The sequence below is a fragment of the Lactuca virosa genome, chromosome 5, assembly GCF_052849685.1.
Source record: "Lactuca virosa cultivar CGN04683 chromosome 5, Lactuca_virosa_CGN04683_v6, whole genome shotgun sequence".
NCBI lineage: Eukaryota > Viridiplantae > Streptophyta > Magnoliopsida > Asterales > Asteraceae > Lactuca > Lactuca virosa.
The window spans coordinates 423,629,563-423,652,881 of NC_136430.1; the positions used below are offsets into that span (position 1 = coordinate 423,629,563).

The 23,319-nt window shown below is 36.3% G+C and overlaps 2 protein-coding genes across 2 annotated transcripts; one reads left to right on the forward strand and one right to left on the reverse strand.

The window, feature by feature from the left end:
• The first annotated feature begins 5,675 nt into the window (after positions 1–5,675).
• On the forward strand, positions 5,676–8,055 carry LOC145112663 (monofunctional riboflavin biosynthesis protein RIBA 3, chloroplastic-like). Its single transcript, XM_079048800.1, has 6 exons — positions 5,676–6,150; positions 6,249–6,467; positions 6,556–6,878; positions 6,939–7,068; positions 7,138–7,434; positions 7,665–8,055. Exons 1-6 carry the CDS (start codon positions 5,785–5,787, stop codon positions 7,914–7,916), a joined length of 1,587 nt encoding a protein of 528 aa, XP_078904926.1. The 5' UTR covers positions 5,676–5,784; the 3' UTR covers positions 7,917–8,055.
• Positions 8,056–8,428: 373 nt separating this feature from the next.
• LOC145116014 (uncharacterized) lies at positions 8,429–10,746 on the reverse strand. The gene is made up of 2 exons (XM_079052378.1): positions 10,614–10,746; positions 8,429–9,443 (listed from the first exon to the last, which is right to left on the reverse strand). The coding sequence occupies exons 1-2, from the start codon at positions 10,647–10,649 to the stop codon at positions 8,529–8,531; spliced, it is 951 nt and encodes a 316-aa protein (XP_078908504.1). The 5' UTR covers positions 10,650–10,746; the 3' UTR covers positions 8,429–8,528.
• Positions 10,747–23,319: the final 12,573 nt, after the last annotated feature.

Here is a 23,319-nt window from a genome sequence, read left to right on the forward strand (position 1 = left end):
TTATAGGGTCGTCTACATGACTATATGACTATAATCGATGTGTTTGTATTTATTCATTTTTTTGTATTAAACAAATATTCGAAAATTGAAAACGAAAATTTGGGTTTTATGTCTAATATCTTCAACAACTAAAATATGTTCATTATGAATTGCTATGTATTTGGTTGGGGATTTTGGTGGGATTCGTACGTGTTGTGTTTGGATTTGTTAGCTTATGTTTTCGAATGTACATCTTTTGCACGGTTGTTTATAGTTTGAGTTTGGTGTGCGTCTTTTCCTTTCAAAGGTATGCCTTCATTGATAATTTGCCTTTTGTCTTGTCCGGTGAAAGCGTTTTGATATATTCAATATCTAGTTGCGTATGTTATCCGAGTACTTGGGATTTGGGTGGGGCGGTAAGCAGAGTTGGCTTTGAGGATTCAAATGCTCAAGACAAGCCGGAGAAAAAGTGTCTTTAGGCCCTAACGTGTAACCAATTTAATTCTATAAACTAAAGTCTTTTTTAAAACGACTATAAACTTTATAGCAAAATCATAGTATTTTAACTAGTAATGACATATCGTAACAACTAACTGGGGACCCGTGAAAATCTCCTAACATTCTTGATATCAAGTTGGTTGATCAACTCTCCGTAGTTTATACTCTCTAAGATTTCGTTCTCGATAGATATCATCCCCAAACCGCTAAGGGTGCGTTTGTTTCATAAGATTCCTAAGGAAAGTGAAGGAATTGGAAACTAGAATCCAATGGTCAACGTGTTTGGCTTACCAAATGAATGGAATCAAATTTCCATAATCATCTTTCAATTCCCTATTTGATTGATTTCTAATTCTTTCCCTGAACATGAAGAATCTATATTCAATTCAATATATTTTTTTTAAACCGACAGCTACCTTCCTATTATCAATACGATTTTGAAAAAAAAAAAATACGTGATTGTCATTATCCTTTCCACGATTATTGTCTCCCATCGATCACATATATTTCTATCTCTCAATCGGTATTGCAAAAGGATTCATCGACATCGACGATCGCTGTGAACCTGTGCTATCATCGTATCTTACTTGAGGTGAGTTAATATTCTATTTCTTTGTTGTATCCTTCATCCATGAAGATATGCTACTGTACTTCATCTCTTATCAGCAATCATCTTTGTTGTATTCACGATCTTTGATGTATACTTCATCTATGAAGATATGCTACTGTATTTCTTTGTTCAACTTGTGAACCTGTCGAATTCTTCTATTGTACTTCATCTTTGTCTTCTTTTACATGAAGTATCAACAATTATCTCTACAAGTATACATAATGGTTAATTTTGTGGTTCAGATTTATTGTTGGTAATGTGTAAAAACTACTTGTATAAGTATGCCCACCAAGTGTTTGTGTTTTTGCTTGTGTGGTGTTTTCTTTCTTTTTCCTGCATAACTTTTTTTTATTTTCAATACTTTTGCCATTTATGTTTGTTTTCTTTGAAAAAATGAGACAAAAATCCACAAAATGCGTTAAAATCCATAATTAAAAACCACTATATTCACCAAAATGTGTCAAATACTTTTGTCATTTATGTTTGTTTTCTTTGAAAAAATGAGACAAAAATCCACAAAATGTTTTTATGATTTAATAAAAAAATGACATAATACAAAATTCGTTTTCCAATTCCTTTGGGAAATTAGCAAACCAAACAGAAAACATATTTCATTCCATGTCAACCAAACGCATTTAAGTTTCTAGTACATTCAGATTCCAAGTCCTCCAGATTCCAATTCCTTTGACAAATTCCATTCCTTTCAAAAACATTCTGCGAACCAAACGCAACCTAAGTCTTTATTGGATCATTGTGGAGCGTAAGTAAGGTTTCAAAAACTTCAATTTCGAAAAACTCATTTATGCATATGACACTGTTACTACTGGAATAGTCAATAATATTCTATATTTAACGCTTGATCGTGTATCTTCAACATGTGATTCGTCGCTTCTGGTTTTGGTGCGTGGTGGAATGGTCGATTAGTTGGGATCTGGACTATCGTTTTGGGTTGAAAATAATATATATAAAATATGGCCCCCCTAAAAAAATTGGGTCATGTACAGATGCCCACTTTGCCCCCTTCAAAACCAGCCCTGCCGATAAGTTAGTTTATTTGAAAAGTTGCATGTGTCACGTATAAGCTAGCTTATATTTTTAGCTTATTGATTTATCACGATATACAGTTTAGTGAGATTATTAAAGTAGCTTATAAGCTGGGTTTTAATATATATATATATATATATATATATATATATATATATATATATATATATATATATATATGAGATAACTTAGTCATAAGCTCATGGTACTTATTACACAAGTTTTCAAATATACTCCTATTTGTCAATTTATCTTTGTCATCTAGTTTATCAACTAATTTTTATCAAATGTTATTATTTATCAACTGTCAACTAGCTTATCATGTGAAAGCTAGTTTTTTGAGTAGGTTGCAAAACACATCACAAATGTGATTCATCGATTGTAAAAAGTTGCCTCGCAATGCTTTTTGGTATTGTTTTTAATCGTACAGGTTGGTAGATTGGTGTATTAGGTCATGTTCCAATGTTGGGGGAACATTTTGTTAGTTCATTGCCTAATTTAATGGAGTCACACGACTATCGAGTAGCCTGTTGCACCTTTTATTTTCGTTGTTACTTTTGCCCTGGTTGTATGCTCAAAATTTTGGCCCCATGTTCGTTTTGTATCCTTTGTTAAGGTTGAAGATATCCTTTCTCCCGTTGTTTTACTTTATCACTATCGTTTTAATTTGATGTTAGTTGTACCTTAAATTATTGTTACTCTTCCCTTGGAAGTTGGATCCATTTTAAGGCCCCAAAGTTTGTTTTGTTTTATTGGTTGAGGTTCATTGATAAATTGATTTGTCTTTTGAAAGCTTCAATGTGAGGCTACATAACTATGATGTTTCTTTTTGTTCCTAGTGCAAGTTCATAACCACCCACTACACCACCTCATACTTCCGGTAAACCACCCATCCCCCACCTTTCATAATCGATAACCACCCTAACCCTTACCTCCCACGATGGGTAACCACCCCTTCCACACCTCCCACAATGAGTAACTGTCCTCTCCCTCAACCTTTCATTTTCAGTAACCGCTAAACCATAAAACCTATATAACATAATCCTAAGGGTGTACATGAGTATTTTCGAATGGGTTCTTGTTGTTTTTAGTGCTTGTAAGACTAATAAAAGCCTTACTTTATGGCTAAAGAGGATATCAAGAAATTCAACAACATTCCTTTTTTTCTTCGTCACCTTCTTCTATTCCTTATTTTCTTTTTACCTCAAACCATATCATAAGTTTCCTTCATCCTCATATCATTTTGAAACTTTCTTTATTTTCTTGATCTTCGTGGCATTCCCGTTTTACATTCATGTTTATCGCATTAAGAGCTCAAGTAAGTTTGATATATCTTTGATTTTTTTTCTTTATTTTCTTGATCCTTATAGCAATTTCGATTTGTTGTAGGAAGCTAACAGCTAACCCGTAAGCTTGTGTTCATCTCTATCCTACTAGGCATGTAAACCAGTCTAGAACCGGACCGAAACCGAATAGTCATAAAGTAAGAAAAAAATTGACGAATATCAGTAACCGATTCGGTTTTATTCTATTAATAAATATGTTATCTAAGAAGGTGTTTGGAACTAGAACCGAACCGAACCGGAAACCGAATAAATTATAAACTAAGAACTGAGAACCTGACCGAATACCACTAATCGGTTTCAATCAGTTTCGATTCAGTTCCGGTTTTGATTCGGTTATTTGGTTAAAAAGATCATCCTACATCTCGCCTTCTTCTCAGCGGGTGTTTCTGATTTGTTTTAGGAAGCAAACATGTAAACCTTCTTCCTTTTTCATCTTCCATTAATTATTTTTGTTTTTTTTAATTAATTCTTATAATACGGAACCAATTTATTCTAATGATTATTTCAAACAAAATTAACAAAATTCATAATTATATAACATAAGTCTATTATTTACTAATTTGAAAAATCATCTACAACTCCAATCAAATTCACATATTTATGATGTTGTAGTTTGCATAAGTTTTAGAAGCATCTTGTAGAATGTTATTTCTTATAATATCTTTTATTTATTAATAACAAAACACATTTTATTCTTGATTTTCATTTGTAATTTATTTTGAGTTCATATATGTGTCTTACAATATCTTAATTTTTTTCATATAACAATTGCATTTCCATGGTTAATTGTGTTTCCGTTTTCTATTCTATTTAACTTTTTATTTTATTATACAATAAATCATTTTTCTCATTAATCTACACATAAGAACGCCACTCCTATCTTCAAAACATTTTAACTAATTTGAATAAACCATTATAAAATTGCACACAAAGTCATCTAAAATACACAAAAGAAATTAATAACTCTTTCAAAATCATTAAAGTATCAATATAATTTAATTTGTTAATTTTGGTTTGCACTATGTTTAAACCTAATTAATACTCTATTTGTCAAATGGGAATCGCTTGATCCCCTTCATTTCTTTGGAAACATCTATGAGGAAACTATTAACTGAAAATAAAAAATAAATTATTTGACATCCGCCGAAATGATGTTAATCTCCACAAAGAAAATAATAGCCGAAATAAAATTAATTTGTTGCTGCTGGAATGTATGGTTATTACGTACTAGGTGTGAGACCCATGTATTATATGAGTTTATTTAAAAAAAAAAAAATATAAAATTTTAACAATTTGAAAAGTTTAAATTTATAAGAAAAATGAGAAATTTTTTGAATTATTAAAATTAATGAGACTTTAATGTATTGAATACATTAGATATATAAACCTTTCTAATAAATACCTTACATATATATTACTTTACATATTAAATGTGAAATTTTAATTTAATAAAATGAAAAATACAATAAAATGACAAGTGGAAAATAGAAAATTTAAAAATTTTAGAAAATGCCATGTGTACAAACGAAGGAGAAGAAGACATGTGGCAAAAAAACCTTCATATATTAGAGTAGATTAGAGTAGATTATACTGGTGTTTTGATTAATTGCCCAAAAGAAAAATATAAAAATCGGATTGGGCTTGGACCAAACCATGCCTCAACCAGGCCCACGAGGACATTTATTGGGCTGGGATTTAGCTAGCACTGCTACGTTTTTGTTCGTTTTCGGTATTTCAACAATTTACCGTTGCACAAAAATTAGATGTAATGAGTGATTTTATTATATTATTTTTGTTTACTGAATTTTCTTTTCATTTCATCTAATCAAATAAATTTTTCAAAAGCATAATTTGTAACTTATTTCAAAAAAATAACAACACCATATTTTGATTTTATTCAAAGGTTGATCGCACGTTACATATTTTGATTATTTGATTTTCATTTCATCTAATCAAATAAATTTTTCAAAAGCATAATTTGTAACTTATTTAAAAAAAATAACAACACCATATTTTGATTTTATTCAAAGGTTGATCGCACGTTACATATTATAACTATAATCGATTATTTGATGCCTATTCATTTTGCTTCGTAAAATCATTTGTTGAAAAAAAAAACATAATAATAACTTAATATTATGAATAATAGATATGGATAAAGAAAATTTGATATAACAAATAGTATAATTTAAATTCGGGTGTCACTTCAAGAGCAACTCCCCTGTTTTGGATAAAGAAAACAGAACACAAAGCCACTTTACAAATCGCATCCACAACAAGAGGTGCTTCTTCCCACCGCCTACCACCATGGATTCCGTCATCTTCCACCACCCACTCTTCCCACCATTCACCACCACCACAAGACACACATCAACCTACGCACCTCCCAAGCCACCACCGCTTTCCGCCCACAAGACACTTACTTTCACTTGCTTGGCCCTCGGGAACGACGGCGGCGGCAGTGAGAACGGTTTGGGTTTCGGTGTTTCCGCTTCAGACGCTGGAGAACTGTTCTCTACGCCGGAAATTTCAGACGCTTTTATGACAGTCGATGCTGAGATAACCCCTGACACCATTAATTTCTTTGTTAGCGACGCTGAGGGTGATCCAGATTGCCCCTCCGACGGCTTCTCCTCCGTCGAGGACGCTCTTACCACTCTTCGAGAAGGAAAGGTTGGTAAACAAACATCCCCATCACCATAATTACACTTCACTTCTGATTACCATACATTTGAACTTATTTATTACTATTGAAATCAAATCTTTAAAAGTTTGTGATCGTTGTCGACGACGAAAATGGCGATATCGAAGGAAACTTCGTCTTGGCAGCATCATTTGCAACACCAGAAACCATCGGATTCGTGATCAGACACGGCTCCGGGATCATCTCCGTCGGCATGACAACTAACGATCTCGAAAGATTAAACCTCCCTCTAATGTCACCGGAAAACGAACACAAATCTTCAGCACCATCATTCACAATCACAGTGGTATTCTACTATTCTTCCATAACCACTTCGAAACATCAATGTGTCTTGTTCATTTCCAAAATTACTCACAATTCACTTTCTTTATAAGGACGCAATTGACACAGCAACCGGAGTATCTGCTTCCGATAGAGCAAAAACGATTCTTGCTTTAGCATCCCGTTCCTCCGGCCCTGAAAGTTTCAGAAGACCCGGCCATGTGTTTCCATTGAAGTACAGAAACGGCGGTGTTCTCCGACGATCAGGGCACACGGAGGCGTCCGTTGATCTTGTCAAACTTGCTGGTTTGGATCCAGTTTCTGTTCTTTCAACCATCGTGAATCCAGAAGATGGTTCTATCGCCCAATTGAATCGCTTACAAAAACTAGCACTTGATCACAACATCCCTCTTGTTCTGATCACCGATTTGATCAGGTAATCGTTCATATTTTATCGACTGATTGAATCCATTGGTAAATGTGATTCGAATTGCAGGTATAGAAGGAAGAGGGAAAGATTAGTTGAAAGAGTTGCGATTTCTAGGCTACCAACAAAGTGGGGTTTGTTTGAAGCTTATTGCTATCGATCAAAACTAGATGGAACAGAGCATATAGCCATAGTCAAGGTACAAAAGTCAACAATTTTCAACCCTAAATCAATTTCGGGTCTAATGGTTCGGATCTTTTGCAAACAGGGAGACATTGGAAACGGGCACGATGTGTTAGTACGGGTTCACTCGGAATGTTTGACCGGGGACATATTTGGGTCGGGTCGGTGTGATTGTGGGAAACAATTGGAATTGGCCATGCAGATAATTGAGGAATCGGGTCGAGGAGCCCTAATTTATCTTCGGGGACATGAAGGAAGAGGTATCGGGTTGGGACATAAGTTAAAAGCATATAATTTGCAAGATCAAGGTCACGATACTGTAGAAGCAAATCTCGAGCTCGGTTTTGCTCCCGATGCACGAGAATACGGAATCGGCGCTCAGGTGGTTAAACTCAAACTCTCTGATGAGTGTGAAATATATCAGACACATTGTACACATAATGTGTACAATGTGTCTGTTACATATCACACATATTGTGTCCAATTAGACACAATATATTTGATATTTATTTTGTGTTAGGCACAATATGTTTGTCAGCATATGCGTGCCTAATACAAACAGCATTGTGTTGTATTGCATAATGAATTTTTATTTATTTAATTTTTTTGTAGATGTTAAGAGACATTGGAGTTCGGACAATGCAGCTAATGACTAATAATCCGGCCAAGTTTACTGGGCTCAAGGGTTATGGTTTGGCAATTGTTGGTCGGGTTCCAGTATTGACACCCATTACAGATGAAAATAGGAGGTACTTTGAAACAAAAAGAACAAAGATGGGTCATATATATGGATCTGATATCCCTTTAATTAGTCCGAAAACATATAAAAATGACTCATCAGATGTGTCAGATACAAAGTTATGAAACTGACTACCATTTTGTTCGGACTATAATCAGATATGATTTTGAATTTCACACACATGTATCCACAATACTATTCAAATTGATATATTTGTACAAAAAAGTATACGAGATAATCCGATATGATTTTGCATTTCACACACATGTATCCACAATACTATTCAAATTGATAATATTTAAACAAAAAAGTATACGAGATAATTTAAGCAGTGACTGGTTAACCAAAATCCGACCCATTTTGTGACTCTTCTTGAAAGGTGATTTGTTTGGTGCCATTTTTGACACTTATAAAAAAACCAAGAATGAATGTAATCTTTTCCAAACCCTAGATTTCTTGATGACGCTTCAATCATACAATTTCCAGTGAGATTTTATATTGTTAAAACACAGGAGACAATCTTTAGATCGTTTTTAAGATTCTCATGTCGAATGATGTTACAACTTGACAAAAAGTATGAAATTGACATAAATGAAAATTATACAAAAACGATATAATAAAATCAGCTTCATGAAATCAAAATCCCAAAAACATGATATCACCAATTCACCATATACACCCCATCATATTATATATCAAAAACCATTTACAAAAAGTAAAAGTAAAAATTTCAGAACTTAACGTAACCTTTGCCTCTTTCCAATCGTGCCAAAATTACTAGCACCAGGGCAACCTATCATACTCCCTTGAAAATTACTACCAAAATTAACATCACCAAAACTCAAAACACCACCACCACCACCGCTGCCTCCGCCGCCACCACCACTGGAAACCGCCATCATCTGAGAAGAACTCCCGCACCCCATTTCAGCATACGGTTGCGACTCTTTCATCAAAAACTTAAAAGGACTTCCCACATCCTGTTTTTGAGTTGTAGGAATATGATCCGATGCAGCCACCATTGGTGGGATGTGGAAAGCTTGCAACGGTGGCGGATTCCGCCACCTAGGAAGCGGGCCCGCTACAAGCAGTGTCTGCAAAAGCGGGCCCGCTTCCAAAACTGTTTGTAACAATTTCCCTTTTTGTGGCAAACTCTTGCCTCTAATCATCCCATCCATCATCAAAGTAGCTTGATCCACTTTTGGTACGTTATAATCTTGAACAAATGGGGTTTCAACATTGATATTAGAGAACTCGGGAGATGGAATTGGGTCAAAAAAAGAGTCAACGGGAGATGAGCTATGATTGTATGCATCCGAGAGGCTATTTGATTCGGTGATACTTGAATTTGCTTTAGTGGGTATCATCATTGGGCCTTGATGATGTTGAATTTGATCGTTCATGAAACAATTAGGGATTGAAGGGTTTGTAGGATTGAAGATTTGTTGTTGGTCATTTGTTGGCATAATCTTGATTAGTAGCTTTTGAAGTTGATCTTTTGCTTCATCTCTTTCTTCATAAGCAATCTTTAAAAGTTGTAACACTTGTTTCATCGATTCGGTGTTTCTTTTCATTTTTTCATCCGTTTCGGCTTTTACTGCTTCCAATTCAAGTGTCGTGTACAAAAGTTTTTGTTTGAGTTCATCGACGTTCTGCAATTTCAAGAATTTCAAGATATCGATTAGTCGAATTCAAATATTGTTTAAAGATTAGCACATAAAATCGATTACATAAATTAGAATAAAATGAGATACTGTTAAATTAAGTATGACAAGTCAAAAGTGACTTTTATACGGTAAAAGGGACCGATGATCGGATCCCAAGGGCCCATAAACACCTAAAGGCAGACCATATACCGATCAACCAACAATCTTGATGTGGTAAAAATGACATTTTGATTATAATATTTATCGTGTTTAATAACAATAAATGGTTAAGAGAAATCAACATCAAAGACTTCTATTGCCACAAGGACTATATATCATATTTTATCACTACATGAACAATAATATGATGGAGAATGTAAAAGTTTTCAAAAAGCCAAGAAAAAGTGGACAGAAAAGACACTTTTTTTATAACTAAAAAAGGATCGAAAATAAATATACCGAAATTCATAAAAGGAAATAAGAAATCGACAGTAAAAATGTACAGAGTGATACAAATATGTATCGTACAAATAATTATTGCACGAATGTTTCTGATAAACAGAGCATGCAATCAAACTTATATGAATCTTTTTGCACAATTAAACCACATTAATGTGACCAAAAATCCACAAGGATTTCACAATTGAGAATTTCAAGAAGAATCTAAAGAAAAATGTCCCTTTTTTGTGTAAAATGGTTTCACAGGGTTTCTGAAGAACAGAGGGCGAGTAAATTCTGTAAATTTGCGCAAAATTTACTCCAAAAATCATCGAAAAACTATTAAATTGACCAGATTTTAGTTCAAGAGGGAATCCAAATGAACCAGAAACACAATCAATTAACATATTGTCAAAACGCCAGAAGAGATACCTTGAAATCTGAATTTAATATATGGTTTAATCAGAATCTGAAGAGAAGATCACCATCTTAAAAAAACCAATTGAAATAACTCCCTAATTAACGAAACGCCCATTCCAAAATTCAATTAAATTGATAATCAATGCAAGTAATCCACAAATTGGTTAAACCCCAGAAGTGAAACGTCGGATTTTGAGCTCAATTTGTAGTCAGTAAAACTCAACAATGGCGGAAAAACCAGTATTTATCGCGAAAAACAACGGTATATACTCAAGAACTAAACATCAAACAAAGAATGAATGATGAATCATAACCCACCTCTTGATAACTCCATAAAGATGAAAATTCATCCATTTTTTTGTCTCGTTCTCTCTTTCTTCCGTGGTGATTGTGTGAAAAGAAAGTAAAATCTTGTGGGGGGGAGTTTGGAGAGAGAAGGGTGTTGAGTCTTTTATAGAACATAGCTCTCTATATAAGACAAGACAATGGGGAGAAATTGTTTTCTTTTTCTTTTTGAAAATAAAAAATAAAAATTCGGTGGGTTTTATTTTTCTTTATTTTGGAACTTTTAGAAAATTGGTTCCATTTTTTTAGGGCAATTGTCTGTTGCTAAAGATAATACCTCTAACGGTTTTATGAATAATTAATACGGGGTTTAAATTTTACATTTTAACAAAGGTAAGTTGCCATTAATAACACCAATCATTAAATATTTGACTTTTTTTTTACCATAGAATTAGTTACAAATTTGAAAGTTTATAAATTATAAAAATTGATTTTTATTCGACATATAATTTCTTTTTTAGTTTTATAAAATAATATTCACGTAATATATTTTATTTGTTATTTTTAACTTTTTTATGAATTTTATTTAATTAAGAGACATAGTCAGAAAACTAGTGAGAATGTTTTAGGGTCGATAGTGGGGTCCACTTGCATCTTTCTATTTGCTGACATGGCTATATTTTATTGGATAAACGGGGTTGTGAACATGCAGACGTTATTGCCACCGTCTAATAAATTTGACGCTTTCTACTTCAAAAAGAAAACGCTTGTATGATGTTTAAAGAATTTTTAAGAATTAATTTTAAATAAACTAAATTATTTAAACAAATTACAGAATAATGATTTTAATAAGTTTAACAAAAGAAAACAATGATTAAGATTAAAAGTAGTTACAAACAATTAAAAATGTTAATATTTTATGATACCTTATCTATCACGACTATATTGATTCTATCACGACTATATTGATGAACTAGTATATAATCCGTGGAAACCACGGTTACAAAATTAATTCATTTTGATAGCAAAAATTCATAATTATTAATCAATTACTTTAAATAAATAATTTTAAATAAATTATTAATTAAAAGATATACCAAAATTTTAAAGTTAGTTATAACTTCAAATTTAACATATAATAAAAAAATAAATGTTTCTATAAAAAGTTTAAAATCTATTATTTAAAACATTAACCTCATTAATTGTGATAGCGATGGTTTGCGGTATAATTTCATCTACAGCTAAGTTTAAGTTTGATAGTTTGTGGTATAATTTAGTTTTGTTTTTAAACCACTTTTTTGATTGCTACTTAAATTACAATAATATCCAAGTCTTATAAAAGTACAATAAACACATTTTGATATAGAATTATGATAGCTATAGGTACATAATAGTTTTTCTCTATTCACAATAATTAATTTATGCATTAAAATGTTGTATTGTATAAATTTATAAAACATAAATTGTTATATATATAAAAAAATAATATTATGTACAAATTAATTCCTAAAAATTATAGACAATCAATTATTTATTTGAAAATATGAAGAGTGCTTCTGTCAAGGACATCTAACATAAGAAAATATAAGTCCACACTAAATGATCTCATGCACTACCGTTAATGGATGATAAATAATGGTGTATGACTAAGGAAAAAACATATAAATGACATTAAATTGTTATCTTTATGACGCATAGATGGTATTTAATATGTAGGAACTCTTTTAAATGATTGGATTATAGTGCTCGGTTAAGTGTGATAGATAACATTTAAAACATATGTTTTGAGAAAAGCATTTATATGATATAGAAAATTACAAGTCTAAAAAGACCAATTTAAGGTTTCTACAAACATATAGGGATATCGTGAGTGAGTTTGCATTCTACTAGTGTAATTTAAATTATTTTGGACTTATATGGTTATATTTGGTTATTTGTGTAATGACAATACAAGTTCGAAACCGAAGGTTGTTTGGAATTATATTCTATATAAAGATAAAGAAGTGTGATTTCATATGATTTACTAAAAAATGAATCGCGCGTAAAAAATGATACTTTACACGTGTTTTATGCTAATTGTATGTAATGTGGGTTTTGCAAGTTTATTGGATATTTAATTTAATTTCTCATTTTGTTAAGTTAAGGTTTAGTTCATATTCTTCAAAATTAATCCAAATTTAATACATCTTAAATCTCAATTAGTCCATTATTAATTGTCCAATATGCCACACAATCTGTGTCACTTCTTTTCCGGTTAGCCAAACGAGTTTGTCATGTTTGTTTTAAAAGGTCACTCATTTATTTATTTTTTGTATAAAAATGTAACATCTGACTTTTTTTACACAAAGTACACCCAAAAATTTTCATTTTTTATTAAATAAAACACATTGGTGTACACTTACATTAACAATCCAATACAAATAGTTATCAATATGTCCGATTCAAAAAAAAAATTAAATACAATATCACAATCTCTTTTCTTCTTTTTTTTGCTTATATAAATTTACCTGCAAAACACATATCACAAAAATGATAAGCTACAAAGAACTTAGTGAATAATCATTATTTCAATCCACATAATAATCATAACTCAACCAGTTTCTCTAAATACAATAGTAATGGACTTACAACTACTCAAGCTGCCATTAAACTTTCACAAGATATTCATTCTTGTTCTCATTCTTTACATTCTCTATACTTATTCTCATTTTCTTTCTCTACTCTCTCTCTCTCTCTCTCTCTCTCTGTAATTCTTGGTTCCTGGTACGCATTTAATTATAGTTTATTCACTTTTGTAGAGCAACTCGACGAGTTGGGAGCCTCAAACTCGTCGAGTAGAAACCAGAGTTGACGCGGGATTTTAAGTCACCTACTCGACGAGTTGAGAGCCTCAACTCGACGAGTAGAGCTGCCAGGATGAAACCCTAATTTCGGGGTTTTGCACCCTATTTAAGCATCCCAATCCCCACTTGCTGGCCTCATTTCCATTCCAAGTCTCAAACCCTAGATTCAGAAACCCTAATGCATTTGTGAGCTTGTGAGCCATTTTTGAGTGAATCTTGGTGTGTTTTGAAGCTTGTGAGGGAAGGAGAAGCTTGGGGAGACTCACTAAGCTTCGTGTTTACAATTTTCAGTTTTGGTTTCAAGTACTTCCGCTAGTAAGGGGAAGAGCTCGGGATGACTGCATCGCACACACCACATCGTTTAGACTGGGATGATTTACTCTGATATTTGGACATGTGATTTTGATATAGTGTTTTGATATGATATTTTGAGATATTATCACTTATGTTTTTATGAGATGATTTGGATTAATATGGTTTTATTTATAAATTAAAATGAAAATTTTGAACCGTATTTTTGGGATGTTTCACTCTCTCTCCCTATCTACACATACCTGGAACAACTAGATTAACATTTAACAAATCATCGGGTTCGTAATAGCACCATATCTCGAAATCCCATAACACATACTCGGGTCTAATATTCTCTACAAAATATCATATAACTGTAGGATAAAATATACCTCTGATGTGTGTGGAATGCACTAGTTTTAATCCTACTTTTTAATATAAATTAGACACACAAAAGGCAGTGAACCTGTCGATTGGTGGTATAGTTTAGCAAGCAGGGTATCGAACACAGGGAACGATAATTAAACTAATTACTAATATTATCTAAAAACAAGCAATAAAATAAAGGGTTTTCTCTAGTTTTACAAGACTAGAAAACTTAAGTACTTAACTAATACTCAACTAAGCAACTAACAACTAAGCAAATGAAAATCAACTAAATTCAATAATAGGAAAGACTTCTGTTTAGGTTTTGAATCGTTTATTCCTGTGGTTGATTTTATGACAAGTGCAATGGATTAATTAGCATTGGCTACCGATTAGTGTGATTAGGTTCACGTTCGCTATTACTAATCCTTAGAAAACAAATCAATTTAAGCAGTGATCAGGTGATTAAACTAATTAATTTCCTAGTTTATTGATTCGGGTTAAGTAAGACTTGTAATAGTTAATCAAATTGCTAATTGAATTAACCTCTTGTTGATGGTTCGTCACACAAGCTCACACATTAATTTTCCTATTTTCTAGTTAACCCTAGTTTCACGTTCGCTATTCCTAGGCATATAACCATGTTTTCACACAAATCATATGAGATTAGCAATTAAGAGGTGTTCATGCAACTTAATATGCTGGTTAATTAACAGAAAATAGTTGTAATTAACACATAAGGTTCTTTAACAAGCTTAACAAAACAAAATTACCAAATTAAATTAATCCAATCATAAAATCAAACCATATTCATAAAGTCATCTATCCTAAAAGAAGTTATGAGTTTTTAGCTCATAATTAAAGCAGAAAACAACTCAAAAATGAAATCAATTGATGCAAACATAGTTTAAACAAAAGATTAAGTAACGAGTACACTTGAATTGCCTTGATCTTCCCAAAATCGAATGATTAGACTTGATCTTCGAGTTCCAGAGCTCCAACAGCAACTTAAATCGTAAATTATCCCTCAAGGGTTCCAGAGAGATCTCTCAAATCCGTGAATTAAAGCCCATTATATAGTTTCTGAAAACAGGGGCTACTCGTCGAGTCCATATACCGACTCGGCGAGTCCACCACTTAAAATCCGTATTCGATAAGGAATCTTATTTGTTCGCGAATCTTCGAGCCTACTCGGCAAGTAGGCACCCAACTCGCCGAGTTCTTCAGGGTTTTTTCTTTCTTTTCTTTCTTTCATCAATTCCCGAGCTTCCTATCGCTTTTTCTGCTTCCTTTTGCTTCCGAGCTCATCTTTTAGGCTACAAATACATTTTAAACATATTTAAGTACCTTTTGTTCATAATTTGCAATAAAATAGCCAAAAAGCATTAAGATTTAACACAAAATATATGACTAATTATGCACATATCAACCTCCATAAATCCCGTAACTCAACCCCATATCTCCTGTTCAACGGTATATCTTCTTCGTTATAACTCCTGAAAACGACTCCCGAGCAGCATCTCCGATCGGACGTGCCAAAATCTCTAAAATGACACGAAATGCTTGTATTTATACTCTGAGCATCGCCACGTCATGATCGTATATGTGCCACATCGTGGTGATCTAGTGAACCCTGATTTCGCCACATGTCGCACTCTCTCGATACGTATCCCAATGTACTTGCCTCATATCACGTCGTGGTGAATCTTTTACCATGTCGTGGCGGTCATATAGCCACTTGTCGTTCTTCGATTGACACGTGTTTCGGTGATTCATTCATCCCTACATCATGGTAAACACACCACCATTTCGTGGTAATCATAGAGTTGACTGTTGACTTTGACTTACGTTGACTTTCTCAAAATAGCAACGTACTTTCATCCCAACTTTCTCAAGACTTTGACACCCAACTCTCCCGGCTTGTCAATATCTGACTACATCTCCAAGATGTGATCACATATAGACCTTTGCTTGCCAATAGGGCTTGAGTGACCTTAAACTTTTCAGGAACTTGTGGGTTAGGGAGAATAATTGGAGGAGGTGAAAGAAGTATGATTTCCATGGGACATCATCTTCATTTAGGAAAGCTTGTTTCAAGAGATTTGGGAAGATCATCTTTTGGGAGATATTCAAGAGAGTTGATTTAAAGTCCTTAATATAACACCCAATATGAAATATTAAGGCTAGGACCCAACAACCTATTTATAACTGGAAGAGGGATGCCGTAATCCAAGTTATAAAATAGTTGAAGGTAGGTAAATGACGATTTACCAATTTCCACCATGAAAAACGAAATATAATTAAGTTTTAATTGGATTTGAAACTCCTAGATCTTTTGAGATACATTGAACTTTCAATGGCATGTTTGAATCTCGATTGTGCCCTCTCAAGTTTGTGACTGGGATGCCGAGGATCACAAACAAGGTGTGAATAACCATGCAAATTGACTTGGTACCCTTAACTTTATCACCTAATCGATGTGCCGGTTAACCACACACGCTCCACCGATCTATAATAGAGTCAAGTTACCCTTTGCCACTCTTACTAGTCCTTATTAGTGTGCCGGTTAACCACACACGCTCCACTAATGACTTGGTAAGGTACAAAGTGTAATTTCATGGGTTAGCACCTTTTCACATTTTCCTAAGTAACTAAGATTGGGAATGTATAAGTGTTTAGTTACTTAGTATTTATCATTAATACTTTTAATGAAGGGATAATTATAGTCCTTTCCTACCCGTTCGGCTAACGACCCTCCACCAGTCAAGGAAGCGGTGGGTGAGAGTGGACACCCATTAAACTGCCATTTTATAGGCAGTAACCTTATACCCCCCTTATAGACCGGCTTCGTGAATGAGGCCTACTAACGGTAAAATTGACTTTATCTTATACATATCTATATAATTAAAATTATAATAATAGTATAAGGGTTTGAATTTTAACTTTTAAAATTCTAAGGGCTAACTTGGAATTAAAGTATTCATAAGTGAAACTTTTCAAATTCCAAAACTTGAGGGCAAGTTTTGAAACTATTCAAAACTAATTAATTCCATAACTCATGTGTTTAAATTAGTTTTAATTAAAAAAATCTTCAAGTTCCATAACTTGAGGACAAGTTATGGAAGACTTTAAACTAATAAAAGAATGTAACTTTTCTTTATTTTGTAATTTATGGAATTAATTAAGGTTACACATTTTATTACTTAATGAAGTGACTCTTGAACCTCCATAACTTGAGGACAAGACTCTTCATTTTTGTAACCATTACCAACTTTTATGAGTTTTATGAAACTTAAATGTGACTTTTCATATAACTTGAGGACAAGTTACAAAAACACATTTTAGAATCAACTCTTAGATTAAAATGGATTGAAAACACATAAACAATTAACTTTTCTATTAATCTAAGCAACTCATAAGAACAAGATAATTCAAATCAAACTTTTTCATGTAATTAGCCTAATCACTAAACTAATACAAAACATGAATCTATTGACAATTATCTTTGAAATTGGATTAGTATGAACATTACCACATCAAAAACAAGTTTATAAGTTCAAAAACAGCTTATGGTAATGTTCCTAGTCCATTTCTAGCCAAAAAAACTCGAAGATATGCTGTCAGGGGCTCCTACTCGTCGAGTGTATCAACCTACTCGCCGAGTAGGATGATTTTCTTCATGGACTCGGCGAGTTCATCAGTGGACTCGGCGAGTTCATCAGTGGACTCGGCGAGTCCAGTGCCCAGAATGCCCGAAATTCGACTTTTTCAGCATTTTTCAGCAATTTGCATCAAGTATAATTGAAAACAAGCCTAGGCTATGATACCACTGATGGGTTTTGAGCATTCTAACACTCCTAAGTGTACATGCAACCCTAAATACCTTGGATCTATGTTTTCTCTATTATACATGCAAATATGATTATCCAAGGTATTATCCTAACTAGCATACCAAAACATTGATACTAGGATAATAAAATAGATAGAATACATACCTTGTTGTTGTTGCTTGACTCCATGAAGCTTGAGAGCCTAGTGCCCCAAGTGTGACACCTCAAATGGTTCACACAACATCATGAACTCTTGGAATAACCATGAGAAGAAGACATACATGTTCAAATCGGCTAGCCCTCAAAATATGTCTCACTAGTCCCAATTTCTTGAACTAAAGGGGTTCTTATATAGTGTGGCTATTAGGGTTACACCATGTAACTCATGACTTTACCCATTCCTTATGCTCCATGGGTTTTAACCTCCATGGAGTATCCATGGATCACCACATGGGTTAAACCCAACATAAAGGAATCTTGGATCATAAGCCCACATATATAAGAATGAATGATTTACACAATCAATCCCCATATATTTAATTAGTCTCTTTTTGATCACTAAATTAAGTCCAAATTAATTCTTGATCAATACTAATTAAATAACATGATTTCATATTAATATATTAGAACTTATAATATATTAATATGTCACAAAATGTCTTTTCCTCATAAACGGTCTATCCAAATGTTCCGATGCCATGCAACCCAAATGGACCATGCCGAGTCGGGTCAAGTACATACCAATTATAGTTATGGACTTAGACACTAATCCAACATTTTTGGGATGTTTCAAGTTGGTATCAGAGCCTTTGTTTGAGGGATTCGGGCACACTCTCGGGTGTGTCTGAAATCAAACCGAGGACTTGGTATGAAAATTTTCAAAAGAAAATCATTTTTATAAAAAGAACTTTGAAAAGAGAAACGAATTTCGAAAAGAGAAAAGAATTTTGAAAAGAGAAAAGGGTGTGGTGCATGCAATCAGCCGAGCTCAAGCAAGTACTCCCAAATTACCCATACAAGTTTATGTTATGATATGCTTATGAGAACTGCATGCTAGATTAGGGCTAAGGATCTAGGAAGGATGCCTTATGTGCCTGTTATATGTGTATCAACTTTATGAACTGCATGCTAGTACAGATTAGTCAGTGATATGATGGCCTGATTAGGATATGTTTGATTATGTGTACTCAATGCTCGAATGTTGCTTGCTTTGTGCTTTTAGGAGTTCTAGTTATCTCTAACTAACTAGTAAACGAATATGTTAAGTTACATATTGCAAGGAATAAATAATTTCAGACGGTTAGGTTTAGCTCTATTTTGCAGCTCTCGTTTGAGTCTAACCGTTGTGGGGTAGGACCTCTCATTCGAAGAATTATCCAGTCTTAGTGATATGTAATGGTATTCGCGAGCTAGTTAGGGGGAGATAGCAGGGACTTCTTCTGCAGCTGATGGAGGAGAGTGGGATGGTGATTACCCTAGGGCAAGCCTAGGATGAGATTAGAGTGAGAACAACAGTAGCAGTAGAAGGGACTTGGTGGAGTCAAGGCAGTTCTTGAGGAAAGTACGGATAAATGTGGAAGGTAGTATGGGCCCGTACTACTGAAAGCAGAGGATCCGTACTCGAATCAAGGAAGGTTGAGATGAATCCAGAGAACTTGTAGTATATGTGATCCCTCGAGATATGATGAGTATTCTGATATTTGTTATGGTGTATTTTCAGTATGGTGACGTTACGCACTAGACCAGTCGGTAGTTCAGGCGCCGGTGAGGGATCAGGCTCGGGCTCTGGAGTCGGACAGCTAGATGACCAGATGAGGGAGTTCATCTCATCTGAGATCACGCACAACATTTTAGACCAGACTCTTGTGATCTCCGGTACGATCAAGGAGGGTATCTTGGAGCTTTTGGATGAGAGACTGAGTACATTCTGCACTGAGGTGGCGACCATGGTGGGGTCGCGCATGCTGACGTTTAGGGAGTTCCGAGCTTGCGGAGCTCCAGACTATCATGGGGCGTGGGACCCCATTTCTAGTACCAGATGGTTGACTGATGTCGCCAACACTTTCTGTACGAGCCGATGTCCTGAGGGGGACAAGGTCCGACTTGTTTCCTGTCTTCTGAAGGACAGAGCACATGACTGGTTGGAGGAGGTCAGACATGCCATTGGAGATGATGCAGCTCTAGATGCGATGACCTGGAGTGATTTTTCGGCCAGGTTCAGGACCGAGTTTGCACCTGTGATTGAGGTGCAACAGCTTGCTAGGGAGTTCTAGGATCTCCAGTAGACGACTGAGACGGTGACCGAGATCACCGCTATGTTCATGGAGAGGACCCTTCTCGTTCCGTAGTACGTGGCGAACAAGGAGATGAAAAAGGCTCGATATCATGAGATGCTGCGGAGTGATATCTGCCAGTTTGTGTGCCGATCTAGCTGCATGACGCTGGAGGATATGATTGTTAGGGCTTGAGAGAGAGAGAGAGAGAGAGAGAGAGAGAGAGTTGGATTTAGAGATGGAGAAGAAGAGGAAACATGAGGGGGTTATGTCATGGAGTGCGGGCAAGAAGCCCAAGGTATCAGACTACAGACCTAGGAGCCAGCAGGGCCGCAGCCTTTGTGGCAAATACGACAAGTTGCACGATGGGACGTGCAAGGCAGGGAGTTCAGGCTACTTCAAGTGCGGCCGAACTGGTCATGTGAGCAGAGATTGTACAGCTACTACCACCACCATGACAGTATCAGATCTGATTTGCTTTCAGTAGAATCAGAGGGGACACAAGCGGTCCCAGTGCCCGAGTTTAGCAGCAGCAGGACAGGTGGCAACACCCGCTCCTGCTACGTTGAGGATTACAGACGGCCGTCAGGGTCTGACAGAGTCGCCTGTGGCGAAGAGCAGGGCCTTTCAGTTGACAGCTGAGGAGGCACATGCAGCTCCCGACGTGGTGACGGGTACGTATCTTCTCCTTATCTCTTTACTTATGTTGATTATTACTTATGTTTATGTGTTTCATTATAGGATCGTTCCTTGTGAATGGTATATCTGCTCTGGTATTGTTTGATTCGGGGGCTACCCGATCTTTTGTGTCGCTCGCGCTCAACAAGCGATTCGTAGTGGCTCCAAGGGAGTTGGATTGCCTATTTGGTGTAGTGATAGCAGATGATAGGACCGTTTGGGTCGTGAGGGTTCACCGAGGATGTACACTGCAGTTGTTCGATGAGCAGTTTTCTGTGGATCTAGTCCCTATTACCCTGCGAGGGAATAAGGTTATATTTGGTATGGACTGGTTGAGCCCCAATGGGGCAGTGATCGACTGCGAGCAGCAGTTAGTGAGAGTTCGAACTCCTAGTGGGGGAGGGTTAGTGATTCGGCGCGAGAGGCCGTAGGGTGGACCGACTCTATGTTCAGCAACGAGAGCGAGGCGCTACCTTCAGCAGGGTTACGCAGGTTATGTCGCTTATGTCATGGATACCCGGGATAAGGGTAAGGCGACAGTGGATGATGTACCGATCGTGTGAGAGTACCCGGACGTATTCCCAGAGGATTTACCTGGGATACCTCCGGAGAGACAGGTTGATTTCAGGATTGACCTAGTCCCTGGTGCGGCTCCGATAGCCAAGGCACCATATCGGTTGGCTCCTCCCGATATACAGGAGTTGTCTATGCAGCTGGAAGAGATGCTAGACAAGGGATTTATCAGGCCGAGTAGTTCGCCATGGGGATCCCTGATCCTGTTTGTGAAGAAGAAGGACGGGTCATATCGGATGTGCATAGACTACCGGAAGCTGAATAAGGTAACGGTGAAGAACCGTTATCTCCTCCTGAGGATTAATGACTTGTTTGACCAGCTACAGGGTGCATCTTGGTTCTCCAAGATTGCTCTGCGATCGGGTTATCACCAGATGAGATTCGGGGACGACGATGTGCCGAAGACAGCCTTTCAGACTCGCTATGGTCACTATGAGTTCGTGGTGATGCCGTTTGGGTTCACCAATGCTCCAGCCGCGTTCATGGACCTCATGAACTACATGTGCAGACCGATGCTGGACCGGTATGTGATAGTCTTCATCGATGACATCTTGGTTTTCTCCAAGACTCAAGAGTAGCATGAGGAGCACCTGAGGGAGGTGCTGGAGACACTGAGGAGGGAGAGACTTTTCGCAAAGTTCTCCAAGTGTGAGTTCTTTTTACGCGAGGTGCAGTTTCTGGGGAACCTTGTCAACCAGAAGGGCATTCTGGTCGATCCGGCCAAGATAAAGGTCGTGATACAGTGGGAGGTTCCGAGGTCTCCAACTGAGATTCAGAGTTTTCTTGGTCTAACGTGTTATTACCGGAGATTCATCTAGGATTTCTCCAAGATCGTTGTTCCTTTGACCCAACTGACCAACAAGTCGGTGACATTCCACTGGGGGACGGAGCAGCTGGCAGCCATTGAGACTCTCAGACAGCGGTTTTGTGAGGCACCAATTCTGACTTTGCCAGAGGGCTTCGATGACTTCGTGGTTTATTGTGACACTTCGATCACGGGCATGGGTGTGGTATTGATGCAACGGGGTCACGTGATAGCTTACGTTTCGAGGCAGTTGAAGCCTCACGAGGCGAACTATCCGACACATGATTTAGAGATGGGGGCTGTGGTTTTTGCCCTCAATATTTGGCGGCATTACCTCTATGGGGTTCGTTGTACCATTAACACGGACCAAAAGAGTTTGAGGTACCTCATGGATCATCCGAATCTGAACATGAGGCAGCGTCGGTGGTTAGATGTGGTGAAGGACTATGACTGTGAGATCCTTTACCACTCAGGCAAGGCCAATGTGGTGGCCGATGCTCTGGGCCACAAGGAAGTGGTGGCTCCGATTCGAAACATATGTCTGAGGATGACAGTGATTACTCCCTTGGTGGAGCGGATTAGAGAGGCACAGGTCGAGGGACTGAAGGAATAGTGCCGAAAGTGCGAGCAGATCGTAGGCCAGGTGGACTCATTTGATTATGACAGTCATGGGTTGTTGACCCTGCATGGGAGGGTCTGGGTTCCTTACTCGGGCGAAGTACGACAGGTTTCGATGGATGAGGCCCACAAGTTGGGGTTCTCCATCCATCCCGGGGCGACGAAGATGTATCAGGATCTTCGCCCTGATTACTAGTGGCCCTGCATGAAGCGAGATGTATCATGGTATGTAGAGCGGTGCTTGACCTGAAGGAAGGTCAAGGCCGAGAACAAGAGACCACATGGAAAGATGCAGCCATTAGACATTCCCGTGTGGAAATAGGAAGATATCACTATGGATTTCATCACGAAGCTTCCCAGGACCGCACGTGGAGTAGATTTGATATGGGTCATCGTGGATCGGTTGACCAAGAGTGCTCATTTTATCCCGATCTAGGAGAGTATATCGACTGAGAAGTTGGC